The sequence below is a fragment of the Anolis carolinensis genome, chromosome 3 (genome assembly GCF_035594765.1).
Source record: "Anolis carolinensis isolate JA03-04 chromosome 3, rAnoCar3.1.pri, whole genome shotgun sequence".
NCBI lineage: Eukaryota > Metazoa > Chordata > Lepidosauria > Squamata > Dactyloidae > Anolis > Anolis carolinensis.
The window spans coordinates 236,953,404-236,970,495 of record NC_085843.1 but is presented as its reverse complement, the minus strand read 5'-3'; the positions used below and the strand labels follow the sequence as shown (position 1 = coordinate 236,970,495).

Genomic DNA, 17,092 nt, shown 5'->3' with positions numbered 1-17,092 from the left:
CATATATATATATATATACACACACACATATATATATATATATATATATATATATATATATATGCATATATATATACACACACACATACATATACACAAAATAAAACCATTTTAAAAAAATTAAAAGTTCTGGACTTCCAACCTGCTCTTGCTATTTCTTAAACTGTCGTAATTAATATTCCATTAAACTACATCCCCTTCGTTCTCTTCTAATCTTGGAAATGTTAAGCTTCAGCAGATAAGATCTAATTTTGCCTGTTTTAGATAGTCTTTGACTAAATCCCAGTTGGTTTCTTTTTTTGGTAGTCCTTGGTTTGGGGATAACCAGTAAGTCAACCTGTCCATATTCATAATCTCTAATACCTTATTTAGCCAATCTTCTTTTTTAGGTATTTCTTTTTGTCTCCACATTCTTGCATAGACTAGCCTTGCCGCTGTGACCAAAAAGTTAAACAAAATTTCTTTATTCTTATTTTCAATATCCAACATTCCCAACAGGAAGAGTTCTGGTTTTCTTTGGATTTTTATTTTTAAAATTGATTGTATAACTTCCCATATGTCTTTCCAAAACTGTCTCGTTTTCTTACAAGTCCACCAAGAGTGGAAAAAAGTACCTGTTTGTTGTTCACATTTCCAACATTTGTTGGAAGCGTTCTTATAGCATTTTGAGATTTTATTTGGTGTCAAATACCATCAATATTGCATCTTAAACCAGTTCTCTTTTAAGTCATATGAGTAGGTATATTTCAATCTTTGGTTCCAGGCTTTTTCCCAGTGCTTCAAATCGATCTGGTGTCCAACATTTTGGGCCCATTTCACCATACAATCTTTTATCTGTTCAGTCTCTGTGGCCCACTCTAATATTTTTTTATAAATTTTACTGATCAGTTTTTTCTCCGCTTTCATTATACTATCCCAGAAACCAGTTTTGTCTGCAAAACCATTCTCTCTATCTTTCTTAAAGAGTTCCAGTAGCTGTCTATAATGAAGCCATGTACAGCTTGGGCATTTTAATTTAATGTCTTTTTCCTCTTTTAGTTCTATTTTGTCTTTTCCCCTTATTATCAACTCTTCATAGATGGGCCAAACTTGCCATCCTAATTCTCTTCTTTGAAAAGCTTTGAAAGGAGATATCCACAAAGGGCACTGTCGATATAATCTGAATTTATGTCTGTTCCAAATTTTTATCAGACCGGCTCTAATATAATGATTCGAAAAATTTCTTTCAACCTTTGTCTTGTCATACCAAATATAGGCATGCCAACCCCTTCTTAAATCGAAGCCCTCAAGTGTCAATAATTTCCGATTTTTTAAAGTGGACCACACCGAGACTATTAATTGCTATTGAACCTGGCCAACCAAGGATTCTACAAGGTAGAAAGCGGCCAGGCTTGCAAGCAGCAAAGCTATTCAGTGCTTTTCAACCTGGCCAACCAAGATTTCCCCTAGGTGAAGAAACCCCCAGACTTTGAAGCCATGAGGCAACCTGGCCTAGCAAAGATACCCTATGGAGAAAGCGGCCAGGCTTTTAAGCCGCAAGACTATTCAGTGCAATTCAAGCTGGCCAAACAGTGATTCCCCTACAAAGGAAATAGCCAGGTTTCAAAGTGGCTCTTTGATTGAGGGTGCGACTCCAGCTACTCCAGAAAATGGCCAGGCATTGAGGCTGCAAGGCTATTCACTGCTATTCCACCTGGCCAACAAATGATTTGCATAAGCTACAGCAATGCGTAGCCGGGCAAAGCTAGTATATACTGTATATATAAATCCCAAAATGAAAACCTTGATTCTTGCCATTTTATATAAGGAATTGCCCCCTGAGCATCCCTGGATATTTTAAACCCAACACCAACAGATGTCAAGTGTCCACTGTATCATAAAATGCAGCATTGGCTGTTGGCCATCTTTGGTATGTTAAATGCAAGACCCTGTCTTTTATGGTTTCCAGTATAGCAAAAGTGGCCCATATTTCCTTCACTGCTTCTTGGGCCCCTTCCATACAGCTGAATAAAATACATTATCTGCTTTGAGCTGGAATATACGTCAGTGTGGACTCAGATAAGTTATAACCCAGTTCAAAGTAGAAATTGTGGGATTTTCTGCCTTAATAGTCTGGGTTATATGGCTGTGTTGAAGGGCCCTTGCATTGCAATGCTAGTATGTTCCCAGACCAGAACTATGGAAGAAGACACCAGATGAGAATCCCTGTCCTGGATTATCTGGCAGTATAGAAAAGGCCTGAGAAAGGGCATGGAAAGAATGTGCAAAGAAGAACAGGGAGATGAACCCAAACAACAATAAAGCACATTTTCCTGCATGATGGATGACACATAACAAGAGGGAAGAGGGAAATCAATTCATTTGAAATGTATTGTTGGAGAGTTCTATGGGTAAAGACAAGACATGGGAAAATTTTGGCCCTCCGGGTGTTTTGGACTTTAACTCCCACAATTCCTAACACTCTACTGGCTGTTAGGAATTGTGTGAGTTGAAGTTCAAAATACCCAGAGGGCCGAAATTTGCCCATGCCTGCGACAGACCCTTCCTCAGTGGGTTGCTGTGAGTTTTTCGGGATGTATGGCCATGTTCCAGAATCATTCTTTTCTGATGTTTCATCTGCTACTATGGCAGGCATCCTCAGAGGTTGTGAGGTCTGTTGAAAACTAGGCAATTGGGGTTTATATAGCTGTGGAAGGTCCAGGGCAAGAGAAAGAACTATTGTCTGTTTGAGGCAGGTGTAAATGTTGCAATTGGCCATCTTGATTAGCATTCCAGCTTCAGGGTCTGGCTGCTTCCTGCCTGGGGAAATTCTTGGGAAGTGTTAGCTGGCCCTGATAGATTAATGTCTGGAATTCCTCTGTTTTCTGAGTGGAAAACAAACCTCCCAACAAAGGATTCCCCAGGCAGTAAGCAGCCAGACCTTGAACCTGAAAGGCTATTCAGTGCTAATCAAGGTGGCCAATTGCAACATGCTCACCTGCCTCAGGCAGACAACAGTTTTTTTCTCCCACCCTGGACCTTCCACAGATACATAAACCCCACTTGACTAGTTTCCAACAAACCTCACAACCTCTGAGGATGCTTACCATAGATGCAGGCAAAACGTCAGGAAAGAATGCTTCTGGAACATGGCCATACAGACCGGAAAACTCACAGCAACCCATTGATTCCGGCCATGAAAGTCTACGACAATAACCAGACCCTTCCTCAGTTTGCCTTTCCCCTTCAGCCCCCCACTGGAACAGTGCCGTTCAGGGACCACCGAACCAGAGGCTAAGGGCATATTTGCCCTCAACCAAGATGGCGGAGCCAACCTCCAAGCTTGTCCTCTCCATAGAGAACGTCGTTATCTCTATGCAGGTCGCCCTTCTTCCTAGTAGCCGGCAAGGAGCCGGAACCGGAAGGGAGCTGTCAGGAAACTGAAGGAGCCGCGGCAGTTGAAGCAGGAAAGGAGCGTGGCGGTCGCTTACAGGCGCAAGGAGCCGGATCCCTGCAGCTGCCCCAGGAGGAGACCCGTCGGCGCCAGGGAAGCGGGAAAGAGGCCGCGGCGAAGCGGTGAGTGGGCCCTCCGCGGGATCCCCGCCATGTTTCACTTCTATGGAATCATGGGAGCTGTAGTTTGGCGAGTCAGCAGCCGCACTCTGTGGAAGAGGAGCCTCCGGATCTTGCGGAGCGACCAATGCCGTAGGGTTGAGCAAGCGCAGTTAAAGTGATGTCAGGCTGCATTACTTCTGCAGTGTGGATGCACCCGGGGCTCGCCAAGGCAGAGATTTGAGGAGAGCAGGAAAGTCCCCTTGGAAAGCCGCCACACTGTAGAATTGATATAACTTGACGCCACTTTTGACTTCCATTGCTCACCGCGGTGGTATGATAGGAGTTTGTAGTTTGACTATCTCTTATTAATGACTTAGATGAAGGATTAGAAGGCATGATCATCAATGTGTTGTGGAAGGCTTTCATGGCCCGAATCACTGAGTTGCTGTGAGTTTTCCGGTCTGTATGGCCATGTTCCAGAAGCATTATCTCCTGACATTTCGCGCCCATCTATGCAGGTATCCTCAGCGGTTGTGAGGTTTGTTGGAAACCAGTCAAGTGAGGTATATATATCTGTGGAAGGTCCAGGGTGGGAGAAAAAAAACTGTTGTCTGCCTGAGGCAGGTGTGCATGTTGCAATTGGCCACCTTGATTAGCACTGAATAGCCTTTCAGGTTCAAGTTCTGACTGATTCATGTCTGGGGAAATCCTTTGTTGGGAGGTGTTAGCTGGCCCTGATTGATTCATGTCTGGAATTTCTTTGTTTTCTGAGTAGTATTCTTTATTTACTGTTCTGATTTTAGAGTTTTCTTTAATACTGATACCCAGATTCTTTTCATTTTCATGGAAATGAAAGTCTAAAATCACGGCAGTAAATAAAGAACACCACTCAGAAAACAGAGGAATACCAGTCCCATGGGGATTCAGGGTGGTTTCCAACACAACAGGCACACATTCAATGCCCATATAAAACAAAAACCATAAAAATGTTAACAAATAACAAAACTAAACATTATACACTAAATTAAAATAAGCAATTATATAAGTAGCAGTCAGCAATGAAAGAACGAAGGCATTGACATCTCTGGCCCATTCTCTGTTCGGATATCAGCCAGTACGGCAATGCTTTAAATCAAGAAATCGTTTTCTAAGATCTAAAGAGATACTTGCAGGAACACCCCAGCAAGTGAGAGTCCAAAAGTGGCAGGCTAAAAAAGTGGCACTCCAAGTGGCCAGCTACTAGTCAAAGGACATTTAGTATAGTACCAAGTTTTAAAAAACTTTTGTGTTTTCAAATACATTACAACTTGTACCTTTGGTTTGCTTGGGATACGATAAATAAATAGCAATTATATTAAATGATAACCATTAAAAGCCAGCCGAGGTAGAGTTACATTTCCAATTTGGTTAATCCGTGCTCTGGGATTTATCCCTCCTCATTATATGCTTGGGAGTATAAAGAAGTTTTACATTGTTAAAGTAGAGTAAGGAGGGACCATTTTGATCTCCTTGGGGAGGGCATTCCACAGGCGGAAGGCAACCACCAAGAAGGCCCCCTCTCTAATGCTCAATTTGGGGCCGAGATCAGGGCCTCGTCAACCAATTGAAGGGCCTGGACAGGCTTGTACTAGGAGATGCGATTTGTTAGATAGTATTGAGTCCTGGATGTTGAAAGGGTGAGTTTCGGGAGACACTTGCACTCTTTTACAGGGAAAGCTCAAAAACAACTTCAAATATTCTGTTGGATTCAGTGCTGGCGGTTAAAATGGTGTGAAACTCCATGTTTTATCCAATGTATAGATCAGGCATCCTCAATCAATCAATCAATCAAACATTGTTTATATCCCACCCCATCTCCCTATGGGGACTCAGGGTGGCTCACAACATGAAGGCAACAATTCAATGCCTCAGAAATCATAAGCAATAAATTGAAAAATAAATATAAGCATTCAATCATAAAACAAATCATAAAAAAACCAATAAAACACTTTCCACAACAACAACAAAATGGGTTAAAAACCATATCCATAGTTAAAAAACCAGAATTAAAAGCCATATCCATAGAGTAGTCCTTATTTGGTAGCTCTCCTGACGAACAGCCACTAGCTAAATGTGTATTTTTGTGTAACTTGAAAAACGAGAATCCCTGAAGTGCCACCAGATCACTCAAAAGTATTGTAACTTAGAGGCAGAGCTAGAAAGAGAACTGGACTGGAAGAAAGAGCTTTCCAAAGATACATCTATATAAGGCATCCTCAACCTGCGGCCTTCCAGCTGTTTGGGCTTCCAACTCCCAGAAGCCCTAGCCACCTTGTTCAATGACCAAGAATTCTGGGAGTTGGAGGTTTGGGTATATTGGACCTACTGGGTCCAAAAATGGCACCAGTTTTTCCTCTCAGCTCTAGATTTGAGATAAATAACATATGCTGTATATTAGTCACCATCTGCTCACCCATAGAAAACTATGATAACCATATCTAAGAAACTAGAGCTGATGCGATCTATCCAATGCAATTTTTTGAATCAGCGCCCCAAATAACCCCAGGAATAGGTCTAAAAATCAAAACTCCATTAAATTTTGTTGTTGGGCTGTGTTATTAGCTGTTAAAGGGTATATTATACATTTTTGGAGGAAATATTTTAATTTCAGGTAGCAATGTATACACAATCAGTTTAATCATTTGAGTAACACCCTGAGAAACCAACATAATACATGATAGCTTTTTGATACTAGCAAAAGAGCTGGTTTGCAAACTGCCAAGAAGGAGCAATAGTTAAAACGCACAGCTTTAGATTTCGGCCCATTAGTAAAAATATCCAAAAATAGCTCCAAAAGTATTATTGTAATTAATTTATCAACATTGGTAAAGAAGGTTTTGTCCAAGCAGTCAGTGAAAAAAACTCTAGGTGAAGGCTGGATTCCCAAATGTTGCTAGTGCTCTCATCCCTGCCCAGCAATTTTGACAACTGAGGCTGATAGTAACTGGAATTTAGCATATGAAGGACCCAGGTTCCTCTCTAGTGCCACAGTAAAGGAAGAATGTGGTTTATTCAAAAGTGAAAGTAGAAGCTTTCCCAGTTCCTGCTCATACATTAAAGAGAAGGGAAGAGATTTTAACTACCGTAGTTTTAGTGGTGTCTTTATGTCCCCAAGTATTTACAACTTCTTGCAAAAATTTGGATTTAAGGTTCTCTACATAAGCAGTGTATGTGTCTATGTGAACTGAAACAAAATTTTTATAACAAAAGAATCTTCACTTTTATTTCAGACATTCGTTTTTACAATGGGAACTCTAAGAATACTTATTGGACTATGGATGAGCTTCTCCTTTGTGAAAGCAGATTCAAAAGCAGTTACCTCATCCTTGACTACCAAATGGTTCTCAACACCATTATTGCTTGAAGCAAGGTAATAATATTGTCTAACCAGCTTTTCTAAAGGTACTGTAGATACTTCATTGTCAGAATTTATTTTTGTGTGATAAAAGATAGCAAAAGCAGCCTCAGTTTTGAAAGCAAAACATTAAAATCTATGAAGGTGAAAGTAGGCAGATATGTCAGATGTTTCTTGAGCTGATGGTTTGATTTGTTTCCTAAGACATTTTCAGTATCCTCTGATTTGGGGCACATTAAAACAGCAGAAAGTAGATTTTGGAATGGGAAATTCTTGAACAGTGATAACAGGGCCATGGTTGATTAAAAGGGAAGCCTGAAACTTCTCTCATCCATAATCTTTGATTTTAAAAAAATTAATAGACATTTCCCACTTCTGATGCTATATTAAACTTTCTCAGCCTGTAGGCAGCAATCCAGTGAAAAGGGATCCATCTAGTTTTGCATTAGATTCCACCAAGATATTGCTTTCTTGACACAGGGATGGCTGATGTCTCTCCTTCTATGGTAGCCAAAAACATTAGATTTTTCTTTAATCTATGTTTGGTAGGTGAGATTGGGGTTGTGTACTGGTTTCTGTCTGCTGGTGGGAAGTAGAGGAAAGTGGCATGGCCCGTCCTGCCTGCTTTAGAAAAATAATCCTTTTAATTCATACAACAGTTTTGTTGATAAAAATGATGTTCTTAGAATTGTATATTTGGGTGGCAAACTGTTGTTAAGTAATAGTTATATACTAAGATTTACCAGTGTATTTATAGCTGATTGAAATGAGCAAAACAGGAGATTCTGAGACACAGTATATTCTGTCAACTACTCCACTGCAAAAACATTTTAATGAATATTAATCTAATGCTTTCCCACTGTCTTTCTTTAGTGAATTTTTAGCAGAGGAAAGTCAAGAGAAATTCTGGAGCTTTGTTGAGACCTGTCAAGACTTTGGATCATCTAATCATGGTAGTAATTACATTTCCTTGTTTCCTAGCTACTGAGATTTGTGCTGAATGTTGGGATTAGTTGTAAACATTATTCAGTATACTGATAAACGTTACATTGTTTTTTTCTGGTATTGTTCCTAGTATAATACCAGAAACAAGAATAGCTAACCGTTTTCTTATATTCTGTACTCACTCATATTAAGTATGTGATCTTAGTGTACTCAGGGCCTGAAATCTAATTTGGATTGGTCTTGTGGCTCAATTCCATCAGTGGATAGGGAGGCATGGGGTTGGACCAAGAAAAGAGTAATGAGGTGTGATGTAATATGTAGTAGTTTGAATATTTCCTTAGCAACAATAGAAAGCACAGGTCAACATCTTTCTTTGCACAGCTCTGTTTTGTTCCTTCAATACCCTCCAATTTCTGGTTGCTGATAGGAGATAACAGGAAAAGAAACATCTGCATGCCACATCTGGCAAGCAGACTTGAGGTTCTCCATCCCTGTGTTATAAGATACAAAATGGTAATGAACTGGGCCTGGTTCAGATAGGGTGTATAATGTGGTATTGAATAAGCCAACTACAACCCATTTATTGAGTATTGTATTACTGCCCATTGAGGGCTGCTGCAACAGGGAGTTGCACAGCTCTTGAAGGCCATGCCACATTTTGAGCTGCAGTTAAGTTTCTGAGTCTTGAGTCTACTTGGGGTGTCACCTTATTCCTTCTCATATGGTGCATCTACACTGTAGCATTAACCAGTTTGACACCACTTGGCTCAATGCTATGGAATCATGGGAGTTGTCATTTTACAAACCCCTTTCACTTTACCAGAGTGCTGATGCTTCACCAAACATTAAATCTCAGGATTCCATAGCATTGAGCCATAGCAGTTAAAGTGGTATCAGACTGCATTGATTTTATGGTGTAGATACACTCACAGACCCCCCCCCCCCCCCCAATTACATTTGCCTTTTGAATAATTTCCAGCTGTTTTTCTGTATTCAGGCCTATGTATGGAAATATATGCTTTTCTGTTTATTTATCTAGTTCCTAGAATAGTGTTTTACAAGTTTGGATATTTATTTTTCATGTGTGGTAGGCAGTGTAAAGATGTCAGATATCAAGGTATGATTCTAATATGTTTCCTCACATTTCATATGATTGAAGATCTCTGCAGCAAAGCTGGTAAATTTTGGATAATTGTGCAAAATGAATAACTGACTTTGAAATGGACAGCATTGCAGCAGAATGACTAAAACATGGAGGCGTTTGGTTATGTAACACATTGATTAATGTTTATTAGCCAAAGACTAATTATTTGCACATATATTTTAGGAGTAGCACAGTATAGTTCCAAGAAGCATGCCATTACTGATTAGATAATAACTGCCAAACTGCTGAATGATCAAACAGTTCCTTAAAATATTATAGGTTAACATGGTTTCCTTTCAAATAGAAGCCCCCCAAACTTAAAAGAGCTCTGAATAGATCTTCAACGTACTTACATGCGCGACTATTGTAGAAATAACTGCCCTGTTGTCTCTATGGGTTGACAGATACTGATTATTCCTCTTACAATGCGATACTGCAAGCAGCTTCTCAGCATCTTTCACCTTTGCAGCAGAATTTGTTGAAATTTGCCTTGTCCTTACGTTCTTATTCAGCAACAGTTCAAGCCTTTCAGCAGGTTAGTACAACATTTTGGGGGGCCTTTCGAATATTTGTGAATGATGCCAGTGATGATAATGTAGAAGGAAGTGGCAACTGGAAAACACACCTTGCACTTGACACTTCAGTTTAGCTGACAGTAATTAAATCTCTACCTTATATTGGGATATGTAATAATGCTGCTGAGTCTACTACTGAATCTTTTGCCACCCATCAGGGCCATAGCCGGGGGGTTAAGGGTTCAGTTCCCCCCAAAAACCTGGTTTACTCATGAATTTGAATTAGTCAATTTATGACTAAACTAGTTTTTTTAACCTGACACATTATAGGGTTTTGTTTTTTTTAACGTTTAAACCTGTCCCTCTGGCTATGGCCCTGCCATCCATCCACCCATTCCGAACTTCCTGGTTGTTTGCCAATTCACTAAAATCAGATGTAGCCTTCAGCATTTCCACTTACTTCAATCTGATCAATCCCGGGGATTTACTGAGCAAAATAAAGATAAATTGGGAAGGAGGAAAGTCATCATGCTGCCTTGAGATCACTGGAGGAAAAATAGGATATAAATGTAATGGAAAAATATAAGTGCTGCCAAAAGTACAGCATAAATATATTTATTTAAAAAATATTGAATACATTATTTTTCAGTTTCCAATTGCAAAGAAAGTTTCTTTCACATACCTTTAGTTAACACTTGCAATTACTAATTCCAGTTTATAGGAAAACAAAACATAAGACTAGGTACATCTGCATTGTTGAATGAATGCAGTTTGACACCATGTTAAATGCCATGGCTCAGTGCTGTGGAATCCTGGGAGTTTGAAATTTGGTGAGGCACCATCACTCTTTGGCAAGAAAGCTAAACACAATGTAAACTGCAACTCCCAGGACTCCATAGTATTGAGATATAGCACTTAATGTCGTCTCAAACTGTATTAATTTGACATTGTGGAATAGATCAATCCTGAGAAAAAAAGGGAAGTGGGAAGGTGAAGAAACATAGGTTACTATAATATCATTCCACTATTTACTGTTAATTCGAAGACAACTGAGCTTCCTTGATTGATTAAGAAAATTTTTATTTGGCATTTTAGGAATCCTTTGAAGGACCTCTAAGGAATTAATCTGCCTCTTTACTAATGTCTAAGAAGTTGGAAGCAGGAAATTGTGGAAATAATAATAGTAACTTTATTCTTATACCCTGCCACCATCTCCCCAAAGGGACTCAGGGTGGCTTACATATGGGGCAAAATGCCAACAAAACACTAAAAAGCAATACAAGATATCCATCAAATAAAAAACAGAATTAAAATAAGAACAAGACCAAATATAACAACCTAGATAAAACACACTTAAATAAAACATCAGAATATAAAATAGCAGCGAAAGCTCAATCAAAACAATACTCAACAAGGGCCCATGATTCAGTATCTCTGCTGTTGTTGCTTTATGTAGTCAAATGTTATTACACAGATTAATCCATTAGCAGCAAAGTATCCTGTTGCTATGATTAAGATATGGTTTGTTTTCCCCCTATGGGGGGTCGTCATCATATTATAACAGAAACATTTTCATACAGATAGCAGCTGATGAGCCCCCACCAGAGAGATGTAATTCATTCTTTGTTGTCCATGGAGAGAAGACTTGTGAATCTGATAAACTTGGAGTTCTTCTACAGACAGCTTCAGAAAGGTAATTTTATTTTGTACCAGACCCTAGGCATTTTAAGCTTGCTGTTAGCACCTGACATGCACAGGTTTATATTACGTGGATTTATAATTATTTGTGAATTTCTAGATTCTGCTTAACTAGGTCTAGCTCTAGCTCTTCATCCCTTTTGGTGCTCCTTTGCCCTTCCTTCATTGTTTAGTGTTGGGAAGGTGGAGAAAGGAGAGAGGAAGGTGTTTCAAATCAGGATAGGCATCATGATGGGAAGGTAGGAAAGGGAATGAGGGACTGTTGGCAGGACAGTGCTGGAAAGGTGGAGGGTCAGCAGATGGTGTAGGGCAAAGGATTGGATTGGAGGGGAATGGCTTTAAAATCTGAATTGTGTGGGGCAGTTCGTGGGAAAGGATCCTGTAGTATGCATGTTTGGGAGGGGCTTACAATATTTGCAGCTTTCTCACTTTCATTGGAGTCCTGTGCCTTGAACCCCCATGAAAACGATGGTAAATTTTATTTCCAACATAAGATTTAAGCAAAATGCTTGGAATGTTGTCTTTGCCAGCTTGACTGTCTTGATTAATGTGGAAGTGGACTTGAATTGGTGTTCTCTGTAATTTTAAAATTGCAATTGTTGTCAGGGACTTTTTTTCTATTGGTGTTTTGGTGTTTATAGCAGATAATGAGAAAAAGTATGTTTAACAATATTAAGAAAGAATATATTATATTAATATGTGAGGCTTGATCAAAGAGGAAACTATTGGAGTAATTTTGCAATACAGTTTCTTGTGATAAAACATCAGTTTGTTTGCTTTATCATCCAGAATGGCTAACTGGCTTTCTCTTGTGTATTTTGCACTAAAGCAATATTTCTTTGTATAAATTCCATTCCGTTGAATGCCCAGTATTGCATGTAATGCTTCCAAAAAAGAACATTAATGTTTTGGCTTCTTGAATCCAAAAAATGTCAAACATAGGCGGAAGCTGATTTGTGTTTCACTAACCAAGGTTCGACTATATCATAATGATTCTGTTTCATTATAGAAACACAAAGGCTAACACGACAGTTTGCATTCCAAAATAGTTCAGAGATAATGTCATTCTGGGCATTTGTTCATTATAAGAACAATAATGGATTGTAGCTCCATGTGACAATCTTATTTTAAATCTATTTAGTGAAGCGTTTTTTCCCCTATAAGCATCATATAGAGTATAAGCTATGCATAGTACTTTTATGTGTATGTTCTGATTCATGTGTGTGATTTAATTTGGTTAAAGCGCAACATTTCAATTTGTGTGTTTTTTGTCTTGCTCTAGGCCAAAACCTTTTATGTTTAAAGGAGACCACAAGTACCCAGTATCAAACCCAGAAAGTCCTGTTGTTATAATGTATGCTGAAATTGGTTCTGGAGAGTTTTCTACATTCCATAAACTTCTCATATCAAAAGCCAATGCAGGAGATATCACCTATATCCTTAGGCATTATATCGCTGTAAGTACTGATCTGATGTAGAAAATGCCACATTGTTCTCAAGAGTTCTTTATGAATTTTGTGTGTTGCTTTATATTTAGATCTAAATTTGGAGATGTTTTTTGCAAGTCCATTTGCTCGGAGTCAGAAAAGGATGATTGCTTGCAGTATTTGTTCAGTAGAGTCTCACTAATCCAAGCCTCACTTATCCAAGCCTCTGGATTATCCAAGCCATTTTTGTAGTCAATGTTTTCAATATATCGTGATATCTTGGTGCTAAATTCATAAATACAGTAATTACAACATAACATTACTGTGTATTGAACTACTTTTTCTGTCAAATTTGTTGTATAACATGATGTTTTGGTTTGTAAAATCATAACCTAATTTGATGTTTAATATGCTTTTCCTTAATCCCTCCTTATTATCCAATATATTCACTTATCCAAGCTTCTGCCGGCCCATTTAGCTTGGATAAGTGAGACTCTACTGTATATTGAAACTAGCCTTGTTCTTTTACTGTATCACAAAGATAATATTTGTCTGTATTCATATAAAAATGCAACTGGGAGGTTAGATTGTCTATGTTTAATGGCTTAGAATTTGCTCAGCCTTAGTTTAGAAAATGAACAATTTTACAGTATTATTGGTTGATATTCTTCTTTGCTTATAAGATATTTTTATTGCTCAATGAGTACATTCTTTTTGCCTTCTGCCTTGAATATTGTATCATCCTGGTGTCATGTGTCTTGAATAAATTGAAAGAAGCCAAAATCTTGAGCTCAGCATCTTTCCTCTTACCTAAGAAACACTTGCTAGTCTCACTGTAGGCATTATACAATTAGAGGTGTCAAATTTGCCATAGTCTGCTCCAGTGGCTATGACAAGTATTGTAGAAAGTGTGACACACTGGCCACATGCAACCTCTTCCCACACTTCAAAGTATTTGGGCCTCACAAAAAGAAATGAAAGGTGTTAAAAATATCCTATACATAACCCAAAGCAACTGAATTGCCATTTCTGGAGATGTCCAGTAGTGATGACTTTACTCACCTCACTCCCACCGAGTCCTACTATACTCAGAAATCCAGCTTTAATGACTTCTCATTACAGCTTTTGACAATTTATGACCAAAAAGTGGCACTGCCCTTATGGTATCATTTTACTGAAAAACTAAAAGCTCACCAGATAACCTCAAGAGCACAATTCCAGATATCAGTATATCTTCCTACTGAGAGGCAATGTGAAGAAGGAAAGAGCCACTCTATGTTTAAAATATGAAAGCCACCCTTTTCAACTCTTATCAGTAGGAGCACAAACTTACCTTATAGAGGCATGGTGGAGGGTGGCCACAAAACCTTCAAGTCACATGGAGATCATTAGAGTTCTTCATTTTCCAGGAAACCGTGGTCCTGTATAGTTGAAAAAATAAATTAGTAGATATCTTTAGTCGTTAATCTTAGTTGTTAATTGTGATCTCATTTTCTTCATTTTTCTTTTAGAATCCAAGGAAAGAAAAAGTCTACCTTTCAGGCTATGGAGTGGAGCTTGCCATTAAAAGTACAGAGTATAAGGCCAAGGATGATACCCAGGTGAAAGGTGAATCCCTCCCTTCAGTGTAGTAATGGTTCTGCCATGACATGAATGGACACCAAAGTTTTCCTTAGTTCTGTTTAAGGTTGAGTTACTCTTCTATGCTCTAGTAATCTCAGATTTAGTTATGTGTGATTGTTCTAAAATAAAGTTGCACTGGAAGTGATCTACAACAAAATGCACTTAATATTAATAATATTATTATTTTGTAATACAATATAATACTAATTTAATATTAATTATAAATTATATATTACATGTAATATTAATAATATTACAATATATAGATATAGTACAATATGGTAATTTATTGCCAGTATTGTGCTATGCTAATAATATAATATTGTATGTAAATTTAATTTGTAAGCTGCTCTGAGTCCCCTTCGGGGTGAGAAGGGCGGGATATAAATGTATTAAATAAATAAATAAATAAATAAAATGAGAGCAATAAAAGAAAAGTCATTTAATGACGATGTTATTGGCGTTGATCAAAGGAGGTCCTTTTGATTTTCCATCACTCTGGTATTAGCCAGGAAACCATGTGAAAATCTTTGAGCTATCTTCTGCTGCCTTTTGTAGTGAGCCAGAAGGTTTCTGGATATTAACTATTTTGGAGCAAGGCTATCCGCCAAGAAGTGCATGATGATTTTCCATGTCAAAGAAAGGGATGGGAAACTCCATATGACTCCTTGATTCTGTGTAGATTTGTTCTCTGTCAGTTGTTGGCTTGCTGAGTGCCTTCCCGTCAAAGCTGCCTGATGCCTCACATTTCCAGTGTTTAACTGCTGATTAAAATTTGATGCCAGATAAGTAGCAAATCTCCCAAATTAAAGAAAATAGATACCAATTAACAAACAGGTTTGATAATACTCTCTAAATGAAAATTAGAATGCGTTGTGTCATTTATGTGCCTAAAAAAAGGTAAAGAGGCAAAGAGAAACATTTGGTCATTTTTGTGCAGCCTCTGACTTCTAATTATCTAGTAATTTGATTTTGGCTTCTTATAGAAATTGTATAATAATACTGTATTTTACTAGAATCTAACGCTCACCTTTTTTGGCTAAATCACCTTGCCAGAATTAGGGTGCGCATTAGATTCACGTAGTATGGTAATCTTAGTGCTGGGCCAAAGCAATAGGGAAAGCTGCTTCAGGAGCACCTGGAGCTCCTATTTGAGAAATATCATCTGTAATTTAATTTCCAATAGATCAATGCTATGTAATCCTGGGATCTGTAGTTTGGTGAGACATCAGCACTGTTTAGCAGAGCATGCTTAAGGCCTTGTAAAACTACAGCTCCCATGATTCCATAACATCAAACCAAGGCAGTTAAAGTGGATTCATCCTACAGCATAGATGCACCCCAAGGTTTTCTTTTCCATTTCTGGAAGCTTTGGTGGTCTAATGATTTTGTTTTTAAAGAAGGAATTTTAAGCAGGCAGCAACTGTAATGGCCATATTACAGAGTGCACCTCTTGCTGCTGCGCATTACATTTGTCAGCAAATACTTCGTTGATTTCACGGTTTTGAAAATTGAAGTGCTCATTAGATTCGATGGTGCGTTAGATTCGAGTACATACGGATAATAATAATAATAATAATAATAATAATAATAATAATTCATTAATGTTGTATTTATTACCCACCTCTCTTTTCGGCATGAGGTGGGGCACAGCATAGATGCTTTTTTCATGTCAGGAGTGACTTGATAAACTGCAGGTCACTTCTGATGAGGGAGAATTGGCCGTCTGCAAGGACGATGCCCAGGGGACACCAGGATGTTTTGATGTCTTACCATCTTTTTTGAAGTTTTCTCTCATGTTGTTCAGCAGTCCTGCTGGCACAAGGGTTTAACCCAATGCGCCACCAGGAGCTCACAACATCTATAAAATCACAGATTAAAATATAGTTAAAATGCAAGCATAAAAGCATATATATTCTGCATCCCAAGAAAGTGGATGACTGTGTGGAAGGTGTGAAGTCTAGAAAGCAAAAAGAACTTGAGTGTTCTGGACCTTCCCTTCCACTCTAGAATGTGGTGATAGTAAAGGACAGTACTACAGTTGCAGTGGTGGCAAGATGCTGATTGGGGCATTTTGTTTTAAGATACTGCCATGATTGCCAACATCACTGAAAGGCGGTGCCCTCTTTCTCGTATGTGTGAGGTTATGTGTGCTGGAGACTTGCAAAAGCCAAACCAATTGTTGCTGATGGTTTTCTGAATAGTATTGTAATCACAGATTATTTTTCATGTTTTTGTAGGTACAGACACAAACGCAACCGTAATAGGCGAAAATGATCCTATTGATGAAGTGCAAGGATTTCTGTTTGGAAGATTAAGGTGCACCATTACCTTATCAACCTGATCATTTTATATGTGTGTGTGCTTTTTCACCAAAACCATTCCAGAAACTAACTAGCAAGCATTTAAAGAATTAGAACAGCTTTATTGAACTGACGCCCATGAGTTGCCAGAAAAAAAGATCTTGTGGAGCAATTGTTACTTTTGTCTAATGCAGATTTTCTGGATCATTTTTTATCGTTTCAGACAATTACATCCCACTTTGAAAGAAGAACTGAAAGAATTAAGAAAACATCTCATTGAAAGCACCAATGAAATGGCACCCTTAAAAGTGTGGCAATTGCAAGGTAATGTTCACATACTAGTTGTATTTATTCATTGGGAGACATGTGTATAAATATTTTTGTGTTTGGAAAAATCCAAAAAAAGCAACAGATATTTTTTGGATACTTCAGAGTTGTTGAAGTTGTTTCCATCCCTGCAGTTGGAAGTATAAGAATAAACATAAATGGAAGTCCCATTTAAACTAATT

General features: G+C 38.3%; 1 protein-coding gene across 3 annotated transcripts in view; it reads left to right on the top strand.

Moving 5' to 3' along the window:
- The first annotated feature begins 3,534 nt into the window (after positions 1-3,534).
- The window catches only part of uggt1 (UDP-glucose glycoprotein glucosyltransferase 1), a 52,459-nt gene continuing 38,901 nt past the window's right edge, over positions 3,535-17,092 (top strand). The window contains exons 1-9 of one of the 3 annotated variants that reach the window (XM_008106476.3): positions 3,535-3,555; positions 6,804-6,943; positions 7,802-7,881; positions 9,422-9,552; positions 11,113-11,225; positions 12,513-12,687; positions 14,169-14,265; positions 16,521-16,599; positions 16,807-16,907. In XM_008106476.3, the coding sequence (XP_008104683.2) occupies positions 6,819-6,943; positions 7,802-7,881; positions 9,422-9,552; positions 11,113-11,225; positions 12,513-12,687; positions 14,169-14,265; positions 16,521-16,599; positions 16,807-16,907 (901 nt within the window). In that variant the 5' untranslated portion in view covers positions 3,535-3,555; positions 6,804-6,818. Of the gene's footprint in view, positions 3,556-3,789; positions 4,053-6,803; positions 6,944-7,801; positions 7,882-9,421; positions 9,553-11,112; positions 11,226-12,512; positions 12,688-14,168; positions 14,266-16,520; positions 16,600-16,806; positions 16,908-17,092 lie in introns of those variants that run through there. The other 2 variants (XM_016992144.2, XM_016992143.2) reach the window with 2 other exon arrangements.